At 33.0% G+C, this 27984-nt stretch overlaps 5 protein-coding genes across 5 annotated transcripts; 3 read left to right on the forward strand and 2 right to left on the reverse strand.

Annotated features, from left to right (window-relative positions):
• Positions 1 to 1254: 1254 nt before the first annotated feature.
• On the reverse strand, positions 1255 to 1902 carry CLUP02_00582 (uncharacterized protein; the record flags this gene model as incomplete). The annotated part of the gene is made up of 1 exon (XM_049279629.1): positions 1255 to 1902. The coding sequence occupies one exon, from the start codon at positions 1900 to 1902 to the stop codon at positions 1255 to 1257; it is 648 nt and encodes a 215-aa protein (XP_049135586.1).
• A 1191-nt stretch (positions 1903 to 3093) lies between these two features.
• CLUP02_00583 (uncharacterized protein) lies at positions 3094 to 4689 on the forward strand (the record flags this gene model as incomplete). The annotated part of the gene is made up of 4 exons (XM_049279630.1): positions 3094 to 3814; positions 3877 to 4224; positions 4326 to 4481; positions 4655 to 4689. The coding sequence occupies 4 exons, from the start codon at positions 3094 to 3096 to the stop codon at positions 4687 to 4689; spliced, it is 1260 nt and encodes a 419-aa protein (XP_049135587.1).
• Positions 4690 to 6450: 1761 nt separating this feature from the next.
• CLUP02_00584 (uncharacterized protein) lies at positions 6451 to 7902 on the forward strand (the record flags this gene model as incomplete). The annotated part of the gene is made up of 1 exon (XM_049279631.1): positions 6451 to 7902. One exon carries the CDS (start codon positions 6451 to 6453, stop codon positions 7900 to 7902), a length of 1452 nt encoding a protein of 483 aa, XP_049135588.1.
• Positions 7903 to 8322: 420 nt separating this feature from the next.
• On the reverse strand, positions 8323 to 8617 carry CLUP02_00585 (uncharacterized protein; the record flags this gene model as incomplete). The annotated part of the gene is made up of 2 exons (XM_049279632.1): positions 8323 to 8351; positions 8419 to 8617. 2 exons carry the CDS (start codon positions 8615 to 8617, stop codon positions 8323 to 8325), a joined length of 228 nt encoding a protein of 75 aa, XP_049135589.1.
• A 17669-nt stretch (positions 8618 to 26286) lies between these two features.
• Positions 26287 to 27976, forward strand: CLUP02_00586 (TAM domain methyltransferase; the record flags this gene model as incomplete). Its single annotated transcript, XM_049279633.1, has 10 exons — positions 26287 to 26412; positions 26471 to 26505; positions 26590 to 26675; positions 26745 to 26767; positions 26826 to 26955; positions 27026 to 27063; positions 27125 to 27162; positions 27215 to 27352; positions 27449 to 27868; positions 27919 to 27976. The coding sequence occupies 10 exons, from the start codon at positions 26287 to 26289 to the stop codon at positions 27974 to 27976; spliced, it is 1092 nt and encodes a 363-aa protein (XP_049135590.1).
• Between the last annotated feature and the right edge of the window lie 8 nt (positions 27977 to 27984).

Here is a 27984-nt window from a genome sequence, read left to right on the forward strand (position 1 = left end):
TAAGATCCGTAATATTCTTAACTTAATATTATTAAAATCTCTAAATCCCCCTTTTTTTTATTAAACCGTCCTTTATATTATATTCCTAAGTAATACTTAGGGGGTAGTTAAGGGGGTTATAAGGAAATTATTTAAATTATAAGCTTAAAGTCGTATTTATAAATTTTTTATAATAATAATAGACCTTTTTATATATTATAAATCTTTTAACTTTATAATTCTTATACGGGTTCTTATTATACTTATTAAGAATATTTATATTTAAAAATCCCTTTTTTTAATTACGTAATACTTTTTTATACTATATTAACGAGCTCGTCCGTTATACTAATTAATTAAGTAAGTAATTACTTTGTAAGTATTTCTTTTTATTAATTTAATTAGTTAATTTCTAATTACGGGCCGGCTATAAAAAAGTTATTTAGTAAAAAAGCTACTTAAAATAATAATAAAAAGCTAGTTACTTAAGTAGTTCTATTAATTAATATAGTTTAACGTAATAAACGTCGACCTCTCGTAAGTAATAAAGGGATACGATTACTTAATTCTATATAGTATTTAAAAATCGCCCCTTTTTATTTATTTTTATAAAATTAATTAATATAAATCTCCTATTCCGTATAATATTAAGAGGTCGTCTTTTTTATATAGCGAGATACCTTACTAATTTATAATAATAAAATTTAATTATTAATTAATATTAGTATTCTTATTATAAAGTAGTTAGTTCGAACAATAATTAACGAAGAGATTAATTAAACTATATAAATATCTACGTAATAAGTATAAAAAAGGAGGTTCTAACTATAGGTTAAGCTAGTTACGATAATCGTAAATAGGGCCCCCAATTAGCCCCTGCGTAGTCGGCTATATACCGTAGTTAAATTAGACTTCTAATCCGATAATTATAAAAAGAAATATAATAAACTATAATCCTTAAGAAATAACCTTTTAATAAAAATATAAGGGTTTAAATTAAAACTAAGCTTATAATTATTATAAAGCTACTATAAGAGTATTAACGTATATAAAAAGAACGGTTATTTATTAAAAATAAAAAATAGGTATAAAGCTCGCTTTAATATAAAGGGTATGAGCGAAGTAGGCCTTAGTAATTATATAACCGAGGTTACGTAACGTATAGTAAGGCCATAGATAGTTAAAGCTATTATGATAATATAATAGTTGAATCAAGTAAGGTTTAGAAGGGGTGCACACCTTGCTCCATAAACGGTCAAGCTGCGCATGATGCAACTAAAATAGAGATTCGTTAGGCGTAAAGGCGACGGCTAGGTCCTTGCAACCCTCCGCTAGTAGTTTCTTTAGGCAGTCCCCCGCCAAGTCACCGCCAACGAAGTTATGGACATGATTATGCATCTGCTCCATTGAGTGCTGGAAACTGTAAAAATCGCCCGTGTGATGTTCAGTCGAGTTCCGCACAGAGTCTGGGCCCAGTGTGGAGTTCTGGGGCTTCTCATGATCGAACCACCCAGTGATGAGCGTCAAGTTCCTACGCAGTGGGTGAGGGATCGGCCAGGCAAGCTCCAACTGGGCAAAAGCGCCTGTAGTGACCTTGCAATCAGCCTCAGGGGAAGAACTACAGTCTCCAGTCCCGCCTAGTCCAAACTCGGGTGAATCTTCAAACACGGAAGAGCCGACCAGGTCCGCGTGATCGCGCGACCAGTCCCAGTATGGCGTTGGACCGCCGTACCCGCAGTTTTGGCGGAGAGACGCGTCGAACAGATAGAGGAACCAGCGGTCTGCGCAGGTGTCAATATAGAAGTGTTGAACAAAGGTTGAGAGGGGACGGAACATACGCCACGGCAAAAAGTAGACATTCCTATGTGCGCTGTGCTCTACTGCTGCGTGCGAGTACGAGAAGTCATCGTATAGACTTCTCATTCCCTCGGGGACTGTTTGTTCCGGCGTGAATGACAATCGTTGGTGCCGTATGCTTCCGAGGCATTTCACAGCTCCCACCCAGCCAGATTTCTCGTCCTGGGTCAATGTTCGCCATTCTTTGCGTTCGAAGAGCTTGCCGCACTTTGTTGCCTGTCCGTGGCTGGGGAGAACTGAGAAAATGGCAAGTGCAAAGAGAAACAAAATTGTTCGGCCCATGGCTCTAACAAGAATGTGGGTTTAGATTCTTAGAGAAAGCACGATAGACGCAGTCACACAGAATGGATGGCAGTTACAGGGTTAAATAAGTAGTTTGACTGTGTCGTTTGGATTATGTTCCACTTAAGCGCTGTTTCGGCCAATGAGAGAGTATCATATAGACTTATATTGCCATTCCGCTGGCCGACACCAAGTTTTACCTCAATTGGTAGTACGAATGCTTACGCTGTGGCAGGACAAAATAGTCCACGAGTTCAATTATTATCACGTTGAATGCACTAGTATCATCACGGAGCGTCATTATTTCAATCGTCAACGTCTCTTCGTTCCAATGCAAGTTGTGTTGGCTACGATGCCAGAAATTCGGCTCGGCAGAGAGTCTGACGTGGCCTGTCATCCGAGATAGTTTCCATACCTGGCAACTTTCCATGGTCTTTGACTCGCCAGCAGCTCGCGGTAAGGCTGATTGTACTAGAGGGAGGGATGCTTCTTGTCTCACTAGCCGAAGGTTTACTTCAAGTCACCACAGAATGGGACACAAGCCCCCCTTGCAAAACTCCAAACCTCAACAGAGATGATCCCAGTTACTATCTGTCACAAAAAGCGGGCCCACTCCATGTGGGCAGCATTAACCACATCCATATCTCGTGACACTATCCGAGGGACCGTGAATCGTGGTAATCCACACTTTTCGATTCAGACAATGCTCAGACGGTAGAACCCATTGCTTGGGGCCGGACGGCGGGCGCAGCCGTTGCGCTCTGATACCTGCGGCGACTTCTGATATTCGAGACTGGATGCAAAGTATCTGGCCCTGAGGAAGAATCGCAGCTGCCGAGGAGGTTCAAGGGAAAGGACTTTCCCACTTATCACGCCGTTCATCCACTTCTCAGGCTCATTCTGCTTTTATCAGAGCTGCATTTGGCAACAAGAATAACCTCTTCTGGCGCAAATTCATACCTAGCCGCAATCACAATGATGTACTCGTCAATTTTCCCTTCCCGCTCCCTTGCTCTCTTCCTCTGCATCATCTTCCCCTTCTACCTCGCCCTTCGCGGGTCTGGCTCATTGTCTGATGTCGCCATTTTCTTTTCCAAGCTCTCCTCACGCGCTGAAGCCCTTCACGTTGCGCTCAACGCCCCTCTAGACACCCCTCCACCATCCATTTCCAAAGCACCCGTCGGGACTTCCACGAGGCCTGCCAAGGTTGTACGCGCAACTGAAGGAGGAAAAAAAATTCCCGAAGATTTGGCACACGCCATCAACTCCTTCGAGCAGTATGCGTCTCTCGCCCAGGGAGTGTTGCAGCGGAAGTATGCGCGGTACGACCGCCAGACGCCCTCCCAGAAGCTGATGAGCGACAAGCTCGGGTATTCTGCGCACTTTGAGAAGGCTACGGAAGGGATCAAGGTAAACGCTCGTCTCTCGAAGCAGATTGCGCAGATTTCAAGAAAGCATTACCAAACCGGTCCAGGACCGTTGACAGACGAAGATGATGCCGAGTTTGGTCTTGTGGACCTGACCTTTGGACATCTTTCACGAGACTGGAGCACGTTTGGCGCCAAGGAGAGGGAAGCTACTTTCCCGCCCGTCATTGCTGGCCTGGGGAAACACTTTGGCAAGAATGCCAAGGGCAAGAAGGTTCTTGTACCTGGATGCGGTATGGGCAGGCTGGCAAGCGACATTGCTGATCTGGGTGCGTATCCTTTTAGCAGTTGACTTGTGGGCGTGAATTCAAGTTTTGACACATGGATGCAGGGTATGATGTTACGGCCAATGATCTGGACTTCAGCTCAATACTGGCTCACCACCTTCTTACAAACCATACAACCTCACTGCATCAACATACTATTCATCCCTTTGTGACCAAATGGACCCATCAGTCCAACCCTACCTCGCGCTACACAGCCCTGACGGTGCCGGATCACATGCCGAACAAGGCTGTCAAGTTCGTTGAGGGCGACTTCTTGGAGATGTTCCCAGAGGACGGCCAATTCGACGCCGTTGCCTCATTGTTCTTCATTGATATTGGCAGCAACATCATTGATTTTCTGAGCAATATCCACCGGCTGCTGAAGCCTGGTGGCACTTGGGTCAATCTTGGACGTAAGTAATCACTCTTACTCCAGGACTCTTCCATGAATTTTGACCTTTCTGTTTTTCTTGTAATCCAACCAGCAAATTCGGACTGACATGTGACTATGTAGCACTAAAATACGGTACCCACACCGCCCTTCAGCTCTCCGCCGAGGAAGTGCTTCATCTGGCAGACCTGATTGGATTTGACGTGGACCTTTCATCGCGGAAGAATATTGACAGCCTATACGCTCAACAGCCAGAATCATTGCTCAAGTTCACTTATGGTGAGTCCCCGTTCAGCTTCTTACGGGAGGCGAAACCGGTATCTAATAAAGGAAACAGTAACACAATATTGGACGGCCACGAAGAGAGTTTAGACCAGAGGTGTTTTGTTGCTTACAGGACTTGCGCTAGATGTAATGTCGTATAGAATGAACTATGACATCTTGCCACACAGGGCAGCAGGCCTGCAGTGGTTCACACGACTTTTAAAGGCGGTGAAAGCTACTCGAGTGAGCTACAGTGCAAATAGATATTGGACATATGACATTTTAACCTTACAATTCCGCCTGGAAAGCTCCGTCATGTTGTCAACCATGAGTTTGAATGATCGCTCGTTGGTTAAATTCAGCCCCTTACTGCCATAGTAGTTTGAGCATACATAATGTAGAGTGTAGAGTATAACATCCTAACGATTGGCATCAATTATTCTCCCTCGAGGCCTTCCACTACTGGTTTTGCATGATTTCATGGAGGTCAATGTCGGCTTTCTTAGCGGCCTGAAGTCATAAGATTTGAGTCGATGGGCTTCCCCATAAAGGCCATCTATCACTTTTGTTTACGTTGAAATATCTGTCCTGAAGGCGAGCGACTTGGTACCAACGTAACATATCAAAACGTCTCTATTTCTTTTATGACAGAGATGCACAGGCTCATAGCCTTATGTCTACGAGAAGATTCCCGGCGAAACATTACGAACCCGAGCCAAGATATCTGGCCTCCCTTTCTGCCTTCTATCACACAGTACGAGGGTGTACGAAACAGAATCACATTGAAAAACATACCTAGCCGACACAAATTTTCATTCTCGGCATCTGAATTAGGCTGCGGTAATGACTTGGTAAACCGTAAACGTGATGAAGGCTATTGCAAAAGCGCAGTCTCTCTTCAAAGGACTATCAATCCCACATGTTGTATTCGATTGACATGATTTTCATGTTCTTTACAAAGCGCTATGGCGAGCTGAAACAGCACTTACCGAGACTGTAGTGAGATTGACCAGTGAGGAGTAGTTCAGGGGGTGGTTATCGAGACTCTTGTCGGCAAGCTTAGCGTTTTACAAATGATGCTGCACATTTGAAAGGACCATTTACATAATCATATCCAACTCCGTCTCTTCATATCCTACTTGCTTCGTTGGTCTACAAGTAAGTTGTAAGTTACAGGTGGAACTTATATTGTATGCGGCCACGAATGGCAACTGTAATATCTACTCACCTACCGTCGCACGCTGACGAGACTCTATGAAACCTCCATGGTGAGTCTCACTCTCGTACATTTGACTTAGCGTCAATAGATTGAGAAAGTGAGGCCGAGGTGACCATCTAGGTTGTCTGATATCGGCCATGGTAGGTGTCTCCCTTTGATTGAATCTGATCTTTCCCAGGGGACTAGAATAAAACTCGTTGCAATTTGTTTCACCAGCTCGGAGCTACAGACTACTTTATGGCAGCTGGAAGCAGATTTTCTATCACAAACGGCAGATGGCGTCGTCTGTACCAGTGGGATACCGAGCAGAGAGGTAGGAAGGGCGTATGGGTATCAAATGGGTGGATAGTGCACGGCAGCGCAATGGAGTTGAGATCATGAACCACATGGCACGGTTACATTGACACAAAACGTAGAGAGAGAATAAAGAATCTCCAGAAGATTAGATGACACGTCTATGAGATGAGATGAACAGACTTGTGAGATAAGGTATGAAGGGAGCCGGTGGGCTGTCAACAACTCATCAAGTAATGTTACACAGCCACAGCTTCGTCCAGGCTTAGCGCCACCTGCGCCACTGCGCTAACCACATTGTCGCTGCCTGGCGCGATGTTCGTTCCTAAGTGCTTACGGACTGTGCCGCAATCCACGACCTGCTTAAACACAGCGGTTTTCTCGGGGTTTTAAGCCATCGATGGTTCTTTTCTCTCTAGACCCACCAGTTGATTCATTTTTGAGCGAATAAAGATTTGCATTGAAGCAATTATGCCTCCAACGGAAAGGAAGAACAATCTCGATCTCTCGATACAGCTCCTTCACCCAGAAACGCCCCTTCACGGAGGCAGCGTCATTCTCGGCCACATCGTTCGCAAATCGCACATCGTCGCCGCCAACGCCACAGTCCGCGTCCGCCTCTTTGGCCGTGCGAAGGCAAAACTTGTCGTATCCCGCGGCAATAACCAAAAGAGCTACTACCGTTCCCGTTTCAACTTTTGGCCTGAGAACGCCGTCGGCGATGTAGTCCACCGCGGACCTGTCCACGTCGCGCCCGGAGCTGGGGGCCAACCTGTATCATGGCCTTTTGCGCTCGCATTGCCGACGCATACGGATGCTAGGGCCGTGAATGCCTGTGGCGGGGAGAGTGCCAAGGAGGCGTGCTTTTTGCGCCCCAACGTCGGGGGTCATGCTGGCCTAGGGCTACCCGAGCAACCGCTGCCGGGGACATTTCATTTCGACGGGTCTGGGTTCAACAAGAGCTGGCATGGTTTCGTCGAGTACTGGGTTGAGGCCGAGCTGGTGGTGCATGGGAAAAGCACAGTCGTAAAGGCGGCGATGCCTGTCAGAGTATTTTCGCCTCCGGTGCCATCGCCAATGATCAGCGACTTTAAGCTGGAGAGGCGGAACAAGACTGGGTGCGTGAGCAGTCAGCGGTTGCTACCAGGGATGACTGACGCGGAGCTGTCGTTCAAGCAGAGGACGCAGAAGTTCTTTGGCTCATCCAAAGTTCCCACCTTCCACTACACCCTCGATGTGCAATATCCCACGGTGATTCAGCTAGGAAACGAGGCGACCATCCCGTTTCTGCTTCATCTGACACCATCCAGGGATCGGACGTCGGATATCATTGAGGATGTACCGCAGACGGTGACGATAGAGCAGCTGGAGCTGGAGCTGCAGACGACGACGGGCATCATTTGCCCCGGAACTCTTGATCCTCACGACGCAAACAAGACGCGGAAACTCTGCTTGGCGCGATTGAAGCATCTCTTCCAAGCCCAAGATAGCACCATTGTTGTCCCCTCGGGTCCTAAGGAAGTTCCGCTAGACCTTGGTGCTGTCCTGGATCTGCGAGTGGACGCGCTGGGACGACTGCTCCTCGGTCAAAGAAACGGTGCAGGTTCGTTTGGGCAGACGGTCGTGCCTACCTTTGTGACGTATTGCTTAAAGGTTGAGCACGTGTTGCACTGGGAGGTGAAGCTGTCGGTGGCGGGCGAAAGCTGGAAATGTGAGGGAAGTCAAAAGTTGCTTGTTCTGGCACCAGATGAGGATACGGCAAGTGGGAGGACGAGGGCATCTGCGGTAGCTTCGTCATCGAGTGCACCGCCGCCGCCTGTTGAAGAGGTTCCTGCTTATGATGGGCCTAGCGAGGCAGCTCCAGCATATGAGAAGGTTGTGGGCGGTGCGGAAGAAGCACCGGCCATTGAGGGAAAGTCTTGAACTTGGGATAAGACGCAGAAGAGGGAGAGACTAAGAGGAGTTCATGGTTGAGAATCGGGGGATATGAAACACATGATACCCATGCAACGGCGGATTCAGTTGGAAGAGTCTACATGTACGTACCCTAGATCACGAAGATTGAGTATTATTGATGGCAGCACTGGGTCCAACGTGGAAAACCTCGAGAGTGTGTGATATCTTGCTATCGGGTATCTGAGCTAAAACTAACAACGACCTCGAGCCGTGAAACAACGATTTTGATTGCGAACAATCCTCGATAGATACAAAAGCCGTGGCAGAGCGAAAGCGAACTGAGAAGTGGTTTGTGTCGCATTCGGACTCGTGGAAAGGTTCTCAAGCTGGGATGGCCAGCTGGGAAGACATGATCTGGTGCTATTGCTCGATGGCTTTTTGTTATCTTCACGCCTGGAAGACTCGTGCCTCGAGTGCTGTACGGGTCCTCTGTCAGTAAACTTCTCCTCGACGCTTGGCTTCAGAAAACCAGAATCAACTCACATCGCTCCTTCGCAGGTCTACAGCTCGAGCAAACAGCCCGATAACATCCGTCGATAATGTATCGTTCGGCACCGGGGTTGGTATCAGAGCACCAGTTCAAACAAGCTCCAAAATCGGTCCCAAACGTGCCGCACTCTCCGGCCGTGACCGGCACGACAACAATAGCAGCGAAGAAAGATGCGGCGAGTGCGAACTTCATTGTGATTGAATTCAATAGTGCGAAGTTAAAAATCAAGCTTAATGGAAAGCACCGAATTACGGCAGAATCTGAAAAGGAAATAGCGATAACGAAAGTTTTTTGGCTGAGAAGGTTTGATTGACCGGGGAAAAGGGAAAGTATGTCTCTCTTTTGTAAAGATCTACATCGACGTTGCGTGGCTCTGTTCTTCCAGTCAGCATCATTTGCGTTCATTATTAATCTCCCTGACACTTGCAAATACTCGGGCGGGTGCAGGACACACGTGGAGTTTCATCCCGGAATAGAACCGGAGCAGGCCGATCATTTGGAAACGACCCAGTATCACGGTCACAGATCTACAGTGCTCATTGCGACCTGAGATGAACGGCGCGCCAAGTGCTGCTTGACGTATCATGTGCATAGCAGTTGTTCCATTATACGCGGGGAGTTAACGAGCGCCGTGGGCACACGAATCATTTTCTAGTTATCGGATTAGAAGTCTAATTCGACCGCGGCATACAGCCAACTGCGCAGGGGCTAATTAGGGGCCCTATTTATAATTATTATAGCTAGCCTAACTTATAGTTAGAACCTCCTTTTTATACTTACGTAAATATTTATATAGTTTAATTAATCTCTTTATTAACTACGGTTCGAACTAACTACTTTATAATAAGGATACTAATACTAATTAATGATTAAATTTTATTATTATAAATTAATAAGGTATTTTATTATATAAAAAAGACGACCTCTTAATACTATATAGGATAAGAGATTTATATTAATTAACTTTATAAAAATAAATAAAAAAGGGGCGATTTTTAAATACCGTACGGAATTAAGTAATCGTAGCCCTTTATTACTTATAAAAGGTCGACGTTTATTATATTAAATTACGTTAATTAACGGAACTACTTAAGTAACTAGCCTTTTACTATTATTTTAAATAGTTTTTTTATTAAATAACTTTTTTATAGCCGGCCTATAATTAGAAATTAACTAGTTAAATTAGTAAAAAGAAATATTTATAAAACGACTATTTATTTAATTAATTAATATAACGGACGTGTTATAGCAGTGGGCACTAGGGCCCTATAGGCCCTATAGCTCAGCCTTGAACTACGAGGCTAAGCTCTTAATAATTACGTAACGAGCTAGACCGCTAGGCCTAAAGGGCTAGCCTATTAGCTTCTACTTATTATTCTATTTTTTCCCTCTTTATATTAAGTCTTTAGTTAATTAAGTTAATATAGTAGCGTTTTAACTTACTTTAAGATCCTTTTTATAATACTATTTAATATTACTTAATTAACTATTTTTTAAAAACGGAACGATAATATTTTAATTAATTAATTATTTATTATTTTAACTAGCTACTCTTATTAAAAAAGCGTATAAAAGAGCTAAGTAATAACCGACCGAATTAATTATATATAAGTAGCGTAATTAATACTTTTTAAATATATACCTCTTTTACTAAATATAATAATTAGAGAATATAACTAAAGAGGCTAGGTCTCCTTTTATATTAACGGTTTTTAATAAAATCGTTATTTTTATAAGTCCTAATAGAGCGTTATAGGCCCTAATAAAGGCGCTAAGCTCTTAGTTATTAACCCTAAGGTTATACTATCTAACTAGCTAATAGAGCGCTTTTTACCCTTTATTACCTAAGCCGATCGCTTAGTATACCTTAATAACGTAACTAACTAGCTTACTTCGCTTATTTATATTTATAATAATATCCTTTTTAAAAAGAATACTAAGTAGTATATTAACCTCGACTTTATTTAAGAGCTATATTTTAAAAATAATAAAAAAACCTTATTTAAATAGATTAAATAATAACTAAAAATATATATTACTTAGTACTAATTAGAGTAGGTCCTAGTTTTTACTATTAGCTAGCTAAGTAATAGTACTAAGCGCCTATATATAATAACCTATAAGAACCTTAACTTTACGTATATTACTATTATAAAGCTCTATATTATAAAAAAAGCTCTTACCCGAGCTTATATTAATAATATAGTTATAATTAAAAGACTAAAGTAATTAAAAAACGGCTCCTAAGCTAGCTCTATTTAAAATACTGCTACTTTTAATACGCTAGAGTAATAGCTAATATACTTAGAAATATAAAATAGCTATAAAACTACTCTAGCCTCGTCCTATCCTATTACTTATAGCTTTTAAAAAATACTTAACGTACCTATTTTTATAAGTAATAATACTAACCTTAAGTTCGATTACTAGCTCTAGCGTATTATAAAGCGCTTAGAAAATACTAATTATAGTATAAATAAGTACTATTTAGAGTATATTATTAATAAAATTAGATATAGTATTATAGGGTTTATATACTTAATACTAACTTTTAATAAGATTATTATAGCTAAGTAGCTACTTTACGAGCTTAAGTCGGTTTATATTAGCCCGATTATTATAAATAACGCTAGTTATAAGCTAAATATACTTATAATTATATTTAAAAACGTTTACTAAAAGCGCTCTATATTCGCTAAGCTCGCGCGTATTAATAAGCTTTTAAAATTATAATAAAAGCGCCGTTTTTATAATAAACTACTTATATATTTTTATAACTAGGCTATATAGTGGTTTTTTTCCCGGCTTTATAAGCACAAAAGATCGACCTTAATAGGATCACGCTTTTAAAGGAAATTATATAATATAATATATTTTTTAATTATATAATATACGTAATATATCCTAAGTACGCGCTTAACGTAATATAGTAATTTTAATACGAAAACTACTATTTAATTCGGGATAAGTAAGCTACCCTCTTCGTTACGTAGCGGCGCTAATTAGAAAGGTTAATAATAGAGGTTAGTTATAATAGTTAGTTATAATTATTAGTTATAATAGTTAGAGGCGGCCCTTAACCATAGAAGTTCTAAATTTTAATAGTAACGTAGAGGTTTCTAAAGAAAGGGCTAAATAGGCTAATATTTACTACTCTTTAGAGCTTATAAAGATTCTTTCTATCCTTATTACTTTTAGTATCGCCCAAAGCTACTCTCTATTTAAACTGAATAAATTTACTAAACAAATCTACTAAATAAATTTACTAAATAAATCTACTAAATAAATCTACTAAATAAATCTACTAAATAAACTTATTAATATACAAACTACTACCTCGATAAAAACCTACTCTCTTAGTATATAATTAGTAATTAGTAAGCTAAAAATACCCGTTAATAAGTCTATCCCTCTTAAGCTAAGTACCCTCTTTAACTAGCTTAACGCTATAACTATTATAACTAACGTAAGTATGCTTAAGGATTAGTAAAGTACTTTTTAATAATATAAAATTTAGCTAGGTAATAGTACGAACGCTATAAATAGCCGGGCTAATACGGACGTTAAGATTTAATATATTAATATTAGCTTAATTATAATAATTATAATAAACGGGCCGGAGGTATATAAAGTTAGGATAATAAGCCGGCGCCTTAAATAGTTCCTATAGGACCCCCTAAGTAATAATAATACTTATATAAAAAAATAAATTATATTAAACCTAGTTACTTACGCGGGCTAGTATTAAGAGGTTTTATACGTATTAGAATAAGTAAAGCTCGCCCTATAAGTGGGTAATAAAAAGTTAGAAGTTAATAAAAGGGAGATAATAGTCAAGTTAGTTAACTATTTTAGTTAGTAGTTAGGTATAGAGCGTATTATACCTAGTTTTCTTCAATACGTAATACACAGTACGGCCCTAGCGGATTACTCTATTGGGGGGATAACTAGGCTATATTAAAATACTTAAATAATACGGCTACTTTTTAAAAATATACTAAGTACGTTACTTAGCTAGCTAACGTAATATAGCCCCTTTTTATAAAAAACTACTTAATTAAGGTTTTTAACTAGACTTATTAAACCTCGGGTAGGAGTAATAAAAGTAATAAAAATAATAAAAGTACTAGAGGTACTAAATAGGACTAAGGTCGTACCTCTATTTATAAAACGATCCCCAAAGCCCTATATTAAAAGCTTAAAGATAGTAATACTTACTTTATTTATAATAATACTAAATATATTTTTAAGAACTACTTTAAGAAGCCGAAAACTACTATAGTTATTATTAATACTACCGAGGGCCCTATTAAGATAGAGTTAAATTTAAAAAACTAAAACCCCTAGTAAAAGTAAACTCTTAGCTAGGGAATATATATAAAAAAGAATAAAAAATTAATAATTAATTTAATAAACCTATAAAATCTTATAGGAGGCTAGCCCCTTAAAATAGAGCTTATATTAATATTTAATAAATATAGAATTTACTTAAGAGCTTTACTTAATATAGGAGTTAATAAGTACGGATTTATAAATAACTATATAACCCCTTTATTATAATAGTTCTACGCGGCCCTATTTTATAAATTATAATACTTAATCTTTATTATTAAATTTAATAAAGAATAATCAGATAATATTAATATAATATAAACCGCTAACTTATATATTAATTAATAAGTCTTTTTAAAAACACCCCTTTTTAGCTTAATACGGACCGCTTTAACCTAATCCTAGGATAAAAGTAGTTCGAATACTATAAAGTAAACTTTAATATTCGTTATTAATATCTAATATAGCCTAAGGACTTATTATTATAAAAAACGTCCTTTATTATTATTAAAGATATTAAAGACCTATATACCCTAAACATTATTAACGTATAATACTAAATCGATACTAATTATTAATAAGACCTATTTAAAATAAATATAACTTATTATAATTAAAAGCTTTAGTAGTAATAGGTAAAGGGTATACTAATTAGGATATTATTATACTTATTAAAAATAATAACCTATTAAATATAATAGTTAAATAAGGCTAAAAATATAAAAAAAATAAAACGCGCCCTTAATAATACTAATATCCCCCCTATAAAGAGGGCTAGGTAATAAAAACTATACTTAATAATAATATAAATAAATATTATTTTTATTAGCGCTCCCGCTTTTAAAAAGAATTTAAAGTAGAACGACGTCGAAATAGGCTCTATATTATTTTATAAGCTTAACTATATTATAAAAGATAAAAAGGAGGAGGTAGACCCCTTATATAATAATAACTAGGTTACTTATAATTTTATAATAACGAACTTATTAAAATATTTATAGCCCTAGATTAACGTTTTTAATAGAGTAGCTAGTAATATACTAGCGCTTTATAAGCTATATAACTATAAAATCGAGTTCTTAAATAATAATAAAAAGAAACTAACTTATTACTTTTTATATAAATAGTTAGTACTTAAGCTAAAGGCTATAAAGGCCTATTTATTAAAGTATTTATAAAAGGGATTTATTAAGCTAAGTAACGCTCCTTTCGTATTACTAATACTATTTATAAAAAAGTATAATAGTAATTTACGCTTTTATATTAACTTTTATAAGCTAAATAAGGTTATAAAAAAAGACCGCTACTTATTATTACTTATTAACGAGACCTTTATATAGCTAAATAGGGTAAAAGTATTTACTAAACTAAATATTAAATAAGCCTTTTACTATATTTACTTCGACTTAGCCTTTAAGGACTTAATAACGTTTAGAACTTATTATATAGTATATAAATATAAAATAATACCCTTTAGGCTCTATAACGGGCCTATTACATACTAATAATATATAAATAAAATATTAATAAAGTACTTAAATAAATTTTATATAGTATATATAAATAATATTTTAATTTTCTTAAATAACCCCCTTTAATACTAAGAGTACGTTATTAAAGTATTAGACTACTTATAAAAAGTAGGCTTATAAGCGGATATTAAGAAGTACGAATTTAGTATTACTTTTATAAAATACCTAGGCTTCGTAGTTTTTATAAAAAGTATATGGCTTAATAAAAAGAAAGTTTTTATAATTAAAAACTAGAAGCTATTTATATTACTTAAGGGTATTTAGTCTTTTTTTAGGTTTTATAATTTTTATAGGAGATTTATAAGGGATTATAGCTACTTAGCTAGGCCTTTTATAAAATTAATAAGTAAAAGAGTTTTTTTTAACTTTAGTACTAACTATGAGACGGCTTTTAAAGCTATAAAGTTAGTATTAATATTAATACTAATCTTTTATTACTTTAAGTTAGAGCTATTAACGTAGCTAAAAACTAACGCCTCTAACTCCGTATATATTAAAATACTATTATAATAATAAGAGGATAATAAGTTATAATACTTAGTAACTTTTTATTTAAAAATAATAAGCGGCGTAGAGCTTAACTACGCTATTTATAATAAAAAGATATTAATAATAATATTATACTTAAAAGAATAGCTCGCGGAGCTTATAAGCTACGAATATAAGTTCGATATTATCATAAATTATTAGCTATTATTATTCCTTATAACTAAGTACTTATTTAATTTATAATAAACCCGCTAAGCTAGTATATTAATAAACTTTAATTTTTAAATTTACTACTACTTAGGGAAGGAGAACGTACTAACTAACGCTTTATTATAAAAAATGGAAGATATTTATATTTAATAAGTACTAAAAAAGGCTAATAGGACCTAAGTTCTTTTATTACTAAGATTACTATTCCCTAATATTATAATAAAGCTATAAGCGCTATTAAGTACTATAATTAGTTAATTATAGCTTATAATTAGCTCGCTCTTATTAAAAAACGAGCTCTAGGGGTACTTATTAATAAAAAAGATTTTAAAGCTTAATAAAAACCTTATTATAGCGTCCTTTATACTAATATAAGTATTAATAACTAAGGGGCACGAGCGCTAGTTTATTTAAAATAACGGATTATTAATAATAAATAAAAAGCTCGTAGTACTTAAAAAAAAGAACCTTCGTATTATAATTATTTACGAGGTCTATAAATAAAAGCTCCTCGCTTACCTAGGGCGTAATAAAATCGTAAAAATAATTAAGTAGCGATATTATTAGCCGGGCTTAATAATAAATACTTATTAATACGTACGGAACTATTATACTTATTACTGATTATAAAAGCTACGTAATAAGCCCCCGGAGGAGATAAGGCTATTTTTAATACTTAACTACCCGTAATAATATATTTTTACTAACTTTATAACTATCCTTACTAATTAAAAAAGATTTAATAATATTTAGGTAGTAATAAACTACCTAGGTAAAAGGGTAATATTTATTCCTTATTATAAAACTATTATAATAAAAAATATAAACTAAATATTTTATAAATAAGTACTACTTATTTTTAGCTTATTAAAGATTATTATATCGAACTAAGGCCCTTAATTCATTTTCAATTTTTAAGGGGAGCTTTATAAAATTTATAGGGTTAAGCTATAATTATTAACGGCCGACTATTTTTAAATAAATAGCTAAATAAAAGTATTAAACTAGTATATCTTATAGTGGTTAAAATTATTAATTAACTAATACTAAAATAATTAAAATAATATATTACTCGCGGTTAATTTTATTTATATTACTTAGCTTAATAAGATTATAGGGCTATTATTATACGAAGTAAAATTCGGTCGTTAGCTACGGCTCTTTTTTAATTAATCTAAACGAACTTATTAATTTAGCTTTATAAAAAAGAAGCTAAACTGTATTAATACGTAGTATATAGCCTAGGGAATATACGAGGCCTAAGAGATTACTAAGGGTAATATAAAAGTTATTTAAGTACGATATAAAAAGTATATTAACTATTACCGGTATTTAAATAACTTAAAACTAAGAGACTAGGTCTTTATTAATACCTTATATTAAAAATCCGCTAATATAATAAATTATAATAACTATAGGCCGGGCTATAGCTTATTATTAATACTAAATAGGGGGGTATATAGATTATAAAACTATTAATAAATAGCTAAGTATACTTAGTTTTTTATTTAAATAAACTAAAAAAGGCTATTAATAACTTATTATTTAAATAGAACTAAGACCCGCCGTTATTAATTATTAATAATAATAATAAATTAAAGTACGAGGTCTCGGAAGTTATTAAATTACGCTTATATAAGGGGAAATTATAATACTAAGTAAATTAAAAAGGGTATAATACGGATCTAACTTAGTATAATATAGAGAGCTTTAGGTATATATTAGCGGCGCTCTAAGCGTTTTATTATAAGTACTTAATTACTAAGGGCCCGCTATAAAACCTAAATATATAAATAAAAGCTATTATAATTAGTAATCCGCTATTATTAAGGGATAATAATAATATAATAGCGGTAATTATAATTATAAATTTATTAAAATAAGGGGTAATTTAAAAGTTTATTTTTTAGTACTACGAATAGCGCCCTTTAGTATAGAAGGGGGGGTAATATTATAATAATAAATACTAGGGCCCTATGGGCCTTATAACTTAGCCTTAAGCTACGAGGCTAAGCTTTTAATAATTATATAACGAGCTAAACCGCTAGGCCTAAAGGGCTAGCCTATTAACTTCTACTTATTATTCTATTTTTTCCCTCTTTATATTAAGTCTTTAGTCAATTAAGTTAATATAATAGCATTCCGACCTACTTCAAGATCCTTTTTATAATATACGAGCTTAATAATATAATATAAAAAAGTATTATATAATTAAAAAAAAGGATTTTTAAATATAAATATTTTTAATAAGTATAATAAGAACCTATATAGGAGTTATAAAACTAAAAGATTTATAATATATAAAAAGGTTTAGTATTACGAGGATTTTATAAATACGACTTCGAAGTTTATAATTTAAACAATTTCCTTATAGCCCCTTTAACTACTCCTTAAGTATTATTTAAGAATATAATATAGGGGACGGTTTAATAAGGGAGGAGGGGATTTAAAAGTTTTAATAATATCGAGTTAAAAATATTACAGATCTCGGAGATTAACTTAAAAAAAAGGCAGCTATCTTAAAGTAGTTTTACGACCTCTTATTATAGTTATTATTAATTTAAAAAAAGGCTAAAAAGACGAGGATTTAAAAAAAAAAAAAAGAATTCTTGAGAATATTACTAAAGGACTTTTTTTTATATTAACTCTTAGTACGAAATTATTAATTTTAAGAAATTAATTAAATAATAAAAAGGATTATTAATAAGCGATAGGTACTTAACTATAATTAAATTACGAAAAAGACTATTTAAAAAATATAAAATAGGGTATAAATAATTAATATAAAAAAAGATTTCTAAAGTATTTAGCCTTACTAAGTACGAATAATAAGTAAGTATTTTTAATAAGTTTTTAACGTTTACGATTTTATAAAAAAGAGGGCTTAACTTTACTAACCGTACTTAATAATTTATATAGCTCCTTTATAAACTACTTAGCGTTTATTTTTAACTATTTTTTTAAAATACTACCCTAAAAGAGGTAAGTTAAAAAAGGAAGCTATTTAAAAATTATAAAGAGTACGAGGCTTAAGAAGTAAGAAATATATAAAATAATAAAAATCGGTAACTAATAAAAATCTTAAAACTAATTATTATATCTTTTTATAATAATATAAACGTTTATTATTATTATTAAAAAAAGGAATTACTAAAACCTACCTTTTTATACTAAATAAAAAAGAGGATTTTCATAAGTATAATAGTTAGTAATTCAAAAAAGTAGTAATAATTATCAAAAATAGTAAAAACGAGAATAATAGTAAGACGGCGAGAAGAAATAAGAATTTTTTAAACTTTAATAAATTTATTAAGTAATAAAAGTATAGATTTATTATAGCTAGTGCGCGGATTAAATATATTCTTATTAAAATTAAATATATTAATAATTATTAATATAAATACGAGCTAGAGTACGACCCTTAATAAGTTAAAGTAAGAAAAAAAAAAGAAAAACCCCGATTTTAAATACAATCCTAATTCCTTATAAATAAGTAAATATTAACCTAAATTATTAAGGGACGTAAATATATAAAATTATAAATTAGCTTAATAATAAATAAATTAACGTAGTATTAATTTATTTAACCAAGGTTTATAAAAAAAGGGGCTATAGGGGTAACCCCTATTTTATAAAATTATAAATAACCTTAGTTATTAGCTAAATAAATAGTTCGTAAGTATAAGCCTAGGAATTATAAAAGTAGTTAATAAATTCTTTTATAGACGAGGGGTATTATTAGCGTAGTTATAGTTATAAGAACTATATAAAATCTTAATAATAACGATTATAAAAAAGGAATTTGTATTATAAAACTAAGTATAAATCGATAGGGTATATAATTATTTTAACGAATTTAGAAAAAGGGTAAACGACGTAGATTTCCTTTTTATAATTACTAATAGTAATTTATTATTATAAAAGGATAACGTATATAATAAGCGAGCTACTTAGATAAGCGAGCTACTTACCTAACTACGACTATTTTATTTTCTACTTTTTACCTTACGTAACGCTATAACATAATTATAATATTATAAACTAAAAAAACTTAGTTAAACTTAGCGATCTAAGCTATTAAAAAAACCTTAAAACTAAGTATTTAAGTAATAGTTAAGATTTACTTAGTCCCTCTTAGGACCTTAAGTACCCGTTTAAATGGCATACTTATATAATAAAATACTATACTAAACTTACGGAAATTAACTATATTTAAAAAAAAGAAGCTAGTTAAGTATATTCTTAACTTAGATTCCTAATCGTTTCTTCCTTATATTAGTAATATAAAAAATATAACTAATTAACTACTTATTAACCGCGACGCGCCCCCTATTAAAAAGCGCTAGGCTTTTAACTTTATTACGCGCTAATTATAGCTCTAGATACGATTTTTTTATAAATACGACTATAAAAGGGCTTAATACGAAGACTTAAATATAATAAATGCGTAATTTTGCCTCGTAGCGAATATAATTACGAAATATAATATTATAGAGTCCGATATTTATAATTTTAATAAGACTAGCTTTATAATAGGCCAGATTATATTTAGAATAGTCGTTATAAGTATAAAAAGGCGTTTAAATACGAAAATAATATAGTTTAGTAATCGTAAATAGGTTATAGTTATTTAAGTTATTAGCTCGTCGGGCTATAGCGTCCTGCTATATATTATTATTATAAATAAATATTACCTCTTTACTTAGTATACGGAATCAGGTCTACTATATAATTAGGTTATTATAACGTTTAAAAACGGCTAGATAATAAATAAAAGAGGCCTAGATTAGGTAAAATATTTTAAAGGGTATATAAAACTACGTATAAAAAGTTAATATTACCTCTTTATCGTTAATAAATACGAAAGTTATTACTTTACGGATTTTAAGTTATATTATAAAAAGAATAATATCGTTACCTTTTATATACTAGCTTATTCGTCTTATTTATTATAGCCCTTAAATATTAGATATTTTAGGCCTTTAAAAACGGTATATAATTAAGAAATTAAAAAAAAATACGACGGGGTAATACTTATATTATAAAAAAGAACTTCTTTTTTATATTTTATAAGGTATTTACGTAAGCGATTATAAAAAGAAATTTAGGGAGGATTTAGAAGAGCTAAGCTTATGCTTTTAAGTATAGAGAGTATACTATTTAAGTTTAATATAAAATTATATACTCTAACGCTTCTAGGATCCCTTTTAATAATATTACTAGCCTAGATTTCTTAAATACTAAATAACTTAATAGAAGTATTATTATAGTTATAACTTATTAAAACTCGAATTACTTATTATTAAAATAGCTCTTTAACTTTGATTATTAAAGCTATTAAGTATTTATTAAAAGGGGTACGAGGATTTATATACTAAATTACTTTATTAAAATCGGAGTACTAGATCTTTTAAAAAGAGAATAACTTACTTAGCTAATATAAGAGGGCTAAGAAAATACGTCTTAAATAAGGAGGAAGTCTTATGGTAGCTAATAGGGAAGACCTTTAGTTATAAAAAAAAGTAATAACTTAAATTAAAAAAGAAACGTATTAAAATAATAGTTATTAACTAAGGATTGAAACGGGTTAATAATAATATAATATTTACGAAAATACTAATTATAATACGTAAATATATTAAATTATTAAAAAAATATCTAAAGAAGAGGATACTAAATAGTTTTAATTAAATTACTTTTCTAAATATTACTTTTTAGTTACGAATATAATATAGTTACGACTAGGTAAGTAGCTCGCTTATTTAGGTAGCTCGCTTATTATATACGTTATATAAAGGTAAAATATAGTACTAAAAATATAATAATTAACGATTCTATTTATTTTAATTTATAGCTCGTTATGATTATTAATACGAAATTTGGTACCGATCGGCTAATATAAAAAGAGGTAAACGACCCGAAGTTATTAATAATACGTAGCGACGCAGGGATTATATATAAATATTAAAAATATAATAATAAATACGAGGTAATTTATAAATTTTAAAAGAATCTTTTTAAAAAAGAAATTATACTCTAGGGAGAAGTATAAGGTCTTATAAAGAACCTTAATAATATTTTATAATTATTATAAAAAGGTTAGGATTAGGGAATATTAGTATTATTTAGTAATTAATATTATTTTTATAAATAAAGCCTCTAATTACTATTATAAAGCGGTACGTAATTTTAATTAAAACGACTTTTTTAGTATTATTAATATAATCCAAAGCCGCTTCGAAACTTATAATAAGAACTTAGAGCTCTTATTTAAGTTATAAGCGATTTTTTATATATTTATAACTAAAATAATAAAAAGTAAATTACAAGTAGAGATCTTTAAAGAGCTTATTAATTAAATTAATAAGTTAATAAAAACCTAGTTAAATAAGGGAACTAATAAATAAAAAGTTAAATATTTTTATATTATAGTTTAGTACGTATTAAAAGTAAAAATAACCCTATACTAAGTATTTAAAAATTACGAGACGCTCTATTTAAAGCTAAGATTTAGCTTTAATATTAAAATAAGAATACTATACTAAACCTATTTTTAAGTATACGACGGCCCTTATTAATAATATTAAGTCGATTAAATATATAATAAAAAAAGAAAAGAGGTTAAATATAGTAATCGTTAGTAAGGAGGCTTAGATTCGTTAAATAAATAGAGATTTAACTTATAAATAGGGTAATTGGAAAAGTAATATTATATTTATAAAAAGGATAGATATTAATTAAGTAATTACTTTAAAAAAGAGCGTACTAAATTATATAAATAGTATAGAAAGTTAAGAGTAATAAATAGTAAAACTAGCCCTTATTAGTTTAGTTAATTCCTTATTATATATAAGGGTAAATCCGGGGGTATAGAACTTAATAAAAGTAGTTAAAATAGTAGCTTAGAGTATCCGCCCCTTATAAAATATTCGGAAAATAAAGAAGATTTTACCCTTTATACTAACGAATTAGATTATAATAAAATCGACGATATTAACTACTCTTTTTTTACCTCGTTAGCTTCTAAAGGATATATAAAACTAAATAAATAAAAAATAGTAAAAGCTCTTAATAAGTAAGCTTTTATTTATAAATAGTAAGGGAAAGTCCCTTAGATAACGGATATAGAGGCGGCTAAAAGGGCGAATTTAATAAGGCTAAAGCCTATTTTTTTAATACTTAAAGAGAAGACGCTACCTCTCTTAATATTTAAAAAAAAGAATATAATATTAACTAAATCTAGGGGTAGCTAAAGGGGTCCTTTTTATATTATTTAAATTCTTTAAATACTAAGCTCGTATAAGTATTTTATATAAGTAAAAAGTATAGCTTAAATAATTTCTATAAAGTTATTTTAAATATTAGGGTATTATAATAGTTAATAAGAGGAAAAAGGTAATTCTAAATATTATAAAAGATCGTATTAATAATACTTAATACGTTAATAATAAGTATTATAAGGATTAACTTTAGTTTAAGTAAGGAAATCGTTACCCTAAGTATAATAAAAATAGAAATATACTTCGGAACGATAACTTTTTATATTTTACTTATTAATACCCTATTCTTTTTATATCTAAAAAATATAGATTAACTAGGTATTATATTTAATAATACGAGGAATAGAATCTTTAGTAATAAGTATTTTAAAATAGTTAAATAACGATGGGGGTATACGTTTATAAGGCTTATTAATAATACGAAGTTAATTAATTACTTAACGGAAAGTAAGTTTAAATAGCTATACTAGAAATTTAGGTACTCGTTAGTTACGAGGCTATATAACTTCTTAAAGTAATTAAGTAATAATAATATTAAAATAGGGGCGTTAGAGTAGTTAATAAAAATATATTATTAATACTAAATAAATGCGCAGAGCCTATATAGATTTAAATCTAAATTACGTAATAAGCTTAATTATAATTAGGAAATCGTTATTAATATCTTTTATTTAAATAGTTAGCTAGTCCTATATATAATTAACGTAGCTATATCCTTTTAAGTAGGGTAATTCCTTTAGGATTTATAAATAAAAATAGTATAAATAGCCTTATAAAAAGAATAGATCGATATATACTAAGGACTATTAAACGGTATTAAAACCGATATTAATATTAGTTTTAAATTAATAAAATTTAAAAAAAATACGACGGCTAATAGTATTTAGTTAAAGGTTATACTTATTAAAGCGTATTATAGTATTAAAAAGGTAAAAAGGGTATATTAGTAATTAAAAAGGGCGTTTAAAATTATTAAAAAAAAAATCCGGATTTTAATAACGACGAATGCTTTTAAATAGTACTTAAATACTATAATAATACTATAGGGCTTAACGGACTTATACTAACGCTATTAGTATTTAAAGCGTATTTAAAAACGACCTTAGTTTTATTATTATTACTAAATATAAGCTAATGAGCTTAAGTAATTAAAAAAGTAATAGAAGTATTATATAAAATAAGCGTAAAAAGGTAAGTTAACGAAGTAATTATTATACGTAATAAGCGTAATATAGGGGGTAATTTAAATATATTATTAAATTCGGATATATAAGTATAGTACGAAATTACTTAATAATAGGCTAGGTTATATAAATTGATTTTTATTAATAAGCGATTTTGTATAGTTATAAGGGATCGTAACTAGCCCCTTAAGGTATTAATTATAATAATTAAATTATATTATATAGATCTTAGTAAGGTAATTTTTAATTCGTAAAAAAAGAAAGAGCTAAAAAAAACGATATAACCCGTAGTAAAGGTATAAGAAATTATCCTTAATAAAATTGTTATAATAGTATTAATAAATAACGAGGAAGAGGAAATTATTAAAAGGGTATTAATATTACTAATAAAACGTTACGGAAGGCTACGATAGTAAGCCCTAATATAATAATTTATTATTAATAACGAGGTAATTAATACTTTTTATATAATAAAAAAGAAAGCTAATTTCGAGCTAATAATTAAATTACGTAAAAAAGGCGTAATTATAATTATTAAAAAGCTATATAAAAGATTAGATCTTATTAAAGTAAATACTTTTTATAATCGAGGGGTCTATTAATTTATTTTTTATAACTTAGAGAAGTATATAAACTTTTATATATTTAAATTATAAATAGTTTATAAAATTAAAGGGAAAAGAATACTTTAGTTATATAAGAAGTCTAAGTATATAATTTAGGGGTACGGCGATATTAAAAAGGCGACGCTATTTATATAATTACTTATTATATAGCGCTATAACTAACGGTTAATAATAGTATTAATAGTATTATTATAAAAAAAGGGATATAAGATTTAGAGCTATAATATTACTTAGGCCTATACTTAATTAGTTATAGGGCTTATAAAGAAAATCCTAGCCTATTTACTAAAAGAAATAGCTAGTAAGTACTTAAAAAGTACGATTATTAAAGTACTTAAGCTACTATATATATAGGCTTATAAAATCGGGTACTTATTAATAAGCTATATACTACGATTTTTATATTAATTAATTATTAATAGTTATATCTACATATAACTCGTACTTACTAGTCTCTAAATATAAAAATAACTAATTTAAAATTATTAAAATATAAACTAACAATATATTAGGCCTATTTAATATTAATTTTATAAAAAAAAAGGATAAAGAGCTTTAAAAAGCGGGCTTCGTAGCAAAGCTAAAAGAGGTCCTTATAACGAACGCCCCTCTAGTATTTAATAATAGGATTTTTATTATTAAAAAAGAAACTATTATTTTTTAATAAAAAGGGTAGGACGAGAAGATTAACCTTATTAATCTAAACGTAACTAATATTAAAAAGTAATATAAGGCTAAGCTTATGCGAGGAGTATATATTACGAGTATATATTAGTTAAAAGTAATTTTTAATTATATTAAGGTAGTATAGGCTATAAATCTAACTAAATAAAATATTAAAATACTTAATAAGCAACTTAAATAGTAATAAATAAATCTCGATCGAGGCCTTGTTTATTACCTAATTAACCTTACGATTAATAAGCTTTATATTTTTATTAATAAGTTATTTATAAATAATAATAACCTTATTTTATAATTAGGGTATATTGTTATCTTAGTTAATAAGAGTATAAGTAAGAGCGAATTTACTATATATAATAATATAATTTATTACTTATTAATTAAAAATAAGCGGGTAATAAGAAGTATATTAGTATTAGAGGTTTATAATATAGTTAACGGCGTTAACCTTTCTTACGTAATTTTAATAATACTAAAGAAGATTATTAATTAACTTAGCCTTTTACTAATTTTAATAGTTATTTATATAGATTCTTATTTATTATATAAATACCTCGTTAAATTAGGGATAACGAAGGAAAAGAGGCTTATAATTAATATTATAGCCCTTAGGTAATTATATAAAAGGCGCGAAATACTCGAGATTTATTAAATTAATAGTAATAATAACCTCGCCGACGTTTTTATAAAAATAGTACTTAATAAGGGGTTAGAGTAATTTATAAGTAATAGAAAAGTTAACGTATAAATAGAAAAATAAGTTATATAAAAAGAATAAAAAAAAGGGGTAAAAGGAGACGACTTAATAAACGGACCCGAGGTCGAATTATACCTCTAATTATAATAAATAAATTAATAAAATAAAAAAAAAGTTAGTATTGGATTAGAAGTTTAATTTAACTATAATATATAGTTAATTATATAAGGGCTAATTAGGGGGCCCTATTTAGGATTATCGTAGCTAGCCTAACCTACGGTTAGAACTTCTTTTTTATACTTATTATATAAATATTTATATAGTCTAATTAATCTCTTCGTTAACCCACGGTTCGAACTAATTACCCTATAATAGGGATACCAACACGTCCTTCTCTTTAGTAACATTTCGAGTCAAGATCTCGTTATTTGTAACCAAAGCCACAGAGTCGATAGCCCTTGTAAAGGAGTGCTGATGACTCTTGCATCTGCCCCCCAATCAGCATTAGCCCCTATTTCTGATCCCGCATTGCCAGTGATTGTTATCGTACGGGCCACGGTTGGTGCAAGCACCCGAAAACCCACCTCGATCCTGGTATAGAAGAGAATCAGCCACTTACGTTGCTTCAATAAGCGTTCAACAGAACAACCAACAACTGTTTGCGCCGCCAAGCTGCGGGGTTCATTCTGAACAGCACAAACAATCATTTGAGGAATATAAAGCCGCTCGATCCCCCGTTCAGCGGCTTGAGTATGCCCATTCAGCAGGCGAAAAGATAACCCCCAACATCCTCTCTTAATAGACTGGCCCAGACTATTGCTTCCGACATGGCTGAAACGGCATCGCACACAGCAAGCAGTCCAGCTGAGCCAGTCTCAGACCCCGCTGTGTCACCGGCACAAGGCGGAGTTTCAATCGCGGCAGCACCCTTGGAAGTAGATGATAAATCTAGCGTCAGTTGCCTGCAAAAGTGTCCGAGAACAACGAGACGTTCGAACTTACTATTGCAAGACCACCGATGATGCATCTACTATCGACGACCGAATGTAAAGATGCCAAATTCCCTACCCCGCTCCCGAATTACCGTCCAATAAGAGTGATTAGCTGACGAAGGACTCAATTTCTCCTAGCTCTTCATACACAGCCTCTTTGACATCAAGTGTTGTAGACTACCCGGAAGAGTATGGTCGAACATATCATGCTTTCCGGGCAGGATGTAAGTGAGAAATCGAGGATCAAATGTAGCCCGTCCAGCACAACTCACATAACATCCCGACATAAACAGCATACAACTTTCCAAACGATGAGGTACGAATGCCGCAAATCATACCACTATACGGCCTTTCTAACATTGATTGCATGTCAGAGAGAGATGGATCGTCTAGACTTGACGCATACCATGATTTTCAAGGCCATCGGCAACAAGTTCTTCCTCGCCCCCATCAAGGCTGAGGTGACGCACCGCATCCTCGATATAGGAACCGGTACCGGAATCTGTGGGTTGCTTATTGAGAAAGGCTCAATCTTGCATTCTCAGTTTTAACCATGGCTGTTGTCTATTAATAGGGGCCATCGAGATTGCCGACTTGTTTCCAAACGCCGAGGTACATATACATGAACCGTCAACCGCCAAGGCCAGAAAAGCTGACTTAGAGACTATGTTAGATCTTTGGGAACGATCTGAGCCCGATACAACCAGCTTGGTGAGGATTTTGGACACCAGACATAGGCTGTTAATAGCTAATTTAGAACCAGGGTGCCGCCGAACGTCAGATTCGAGATTGACGATGTCGAAAGCGCTTGGGTTGTCAACGAGAAATACGACTTTATTTTCACGCGATACATGGCTGCTTCAATCGCAGATTGGCCGAAGCTGGTCCATAGAGTATATGAGTGGGTTTGAGACCTCCGATTGCCAGGGACTATTAGCCACAGAGTGGATCGCGTCCCGTTCCATAGCAAAGTTGAACTGACGTGGTCGTGTGCTAGAAACCTCGCGCCAAACGGCTGGGCTGAATTCCAAGACATGAGCGTTCTCTACGCGTGCGATGACGGAACACTGACCGAGAAGCATGCAATCATGAAGTGGGACCGTCTTTTCATCGAGGCTTGCAAAATGCTGGGGCGCGAAGACTCCCCTGGCCCCAAACTCGAGGGTTGGGTTCGTGAAGCTCCCTTCAAGAATGTGGTTCACCAGCACTTCAAGATTCCTCTGGGTCCATGGGCCAAGGACGCGCACAACAAGGATCTTGGAATGTGCAATCTTGCTCAAACTCTCGAGGGCCTCGATGCATTCACCTTGAAGCTGTTCATTGGGGTGCTTGGATGGACTAGGGATGAGGTGATGGTGCTGTTAGCCAAGGTTCGCCAAGAATTGAAGAGTGGTGCTTTCCACGCATACCTTAACTAGTAAGCTGGATTTACCGGGAGAATTAATTACTTTACTGACGGAATATAAGCCACGTCGTTTACGGACAGAAGATTGAAGAGGAAGAGGAAGCAGCTGCGGAGGACTAAGCTGAAGC

The sequence above is a fragment of the Colletotrichum lupini genome, chromosome 1 (assembly GCF_023278565.1).
Source record: "Colletotrichum lupini chromosome 1, complete sequence".
Classification (NCBI taxonomy): Eukaryota; Fungi; Ascomycota; class Sordariomycetes; order Glomerellales; family Glomerellaceae; genus Colletotrichum; species Colletotrichum lupini.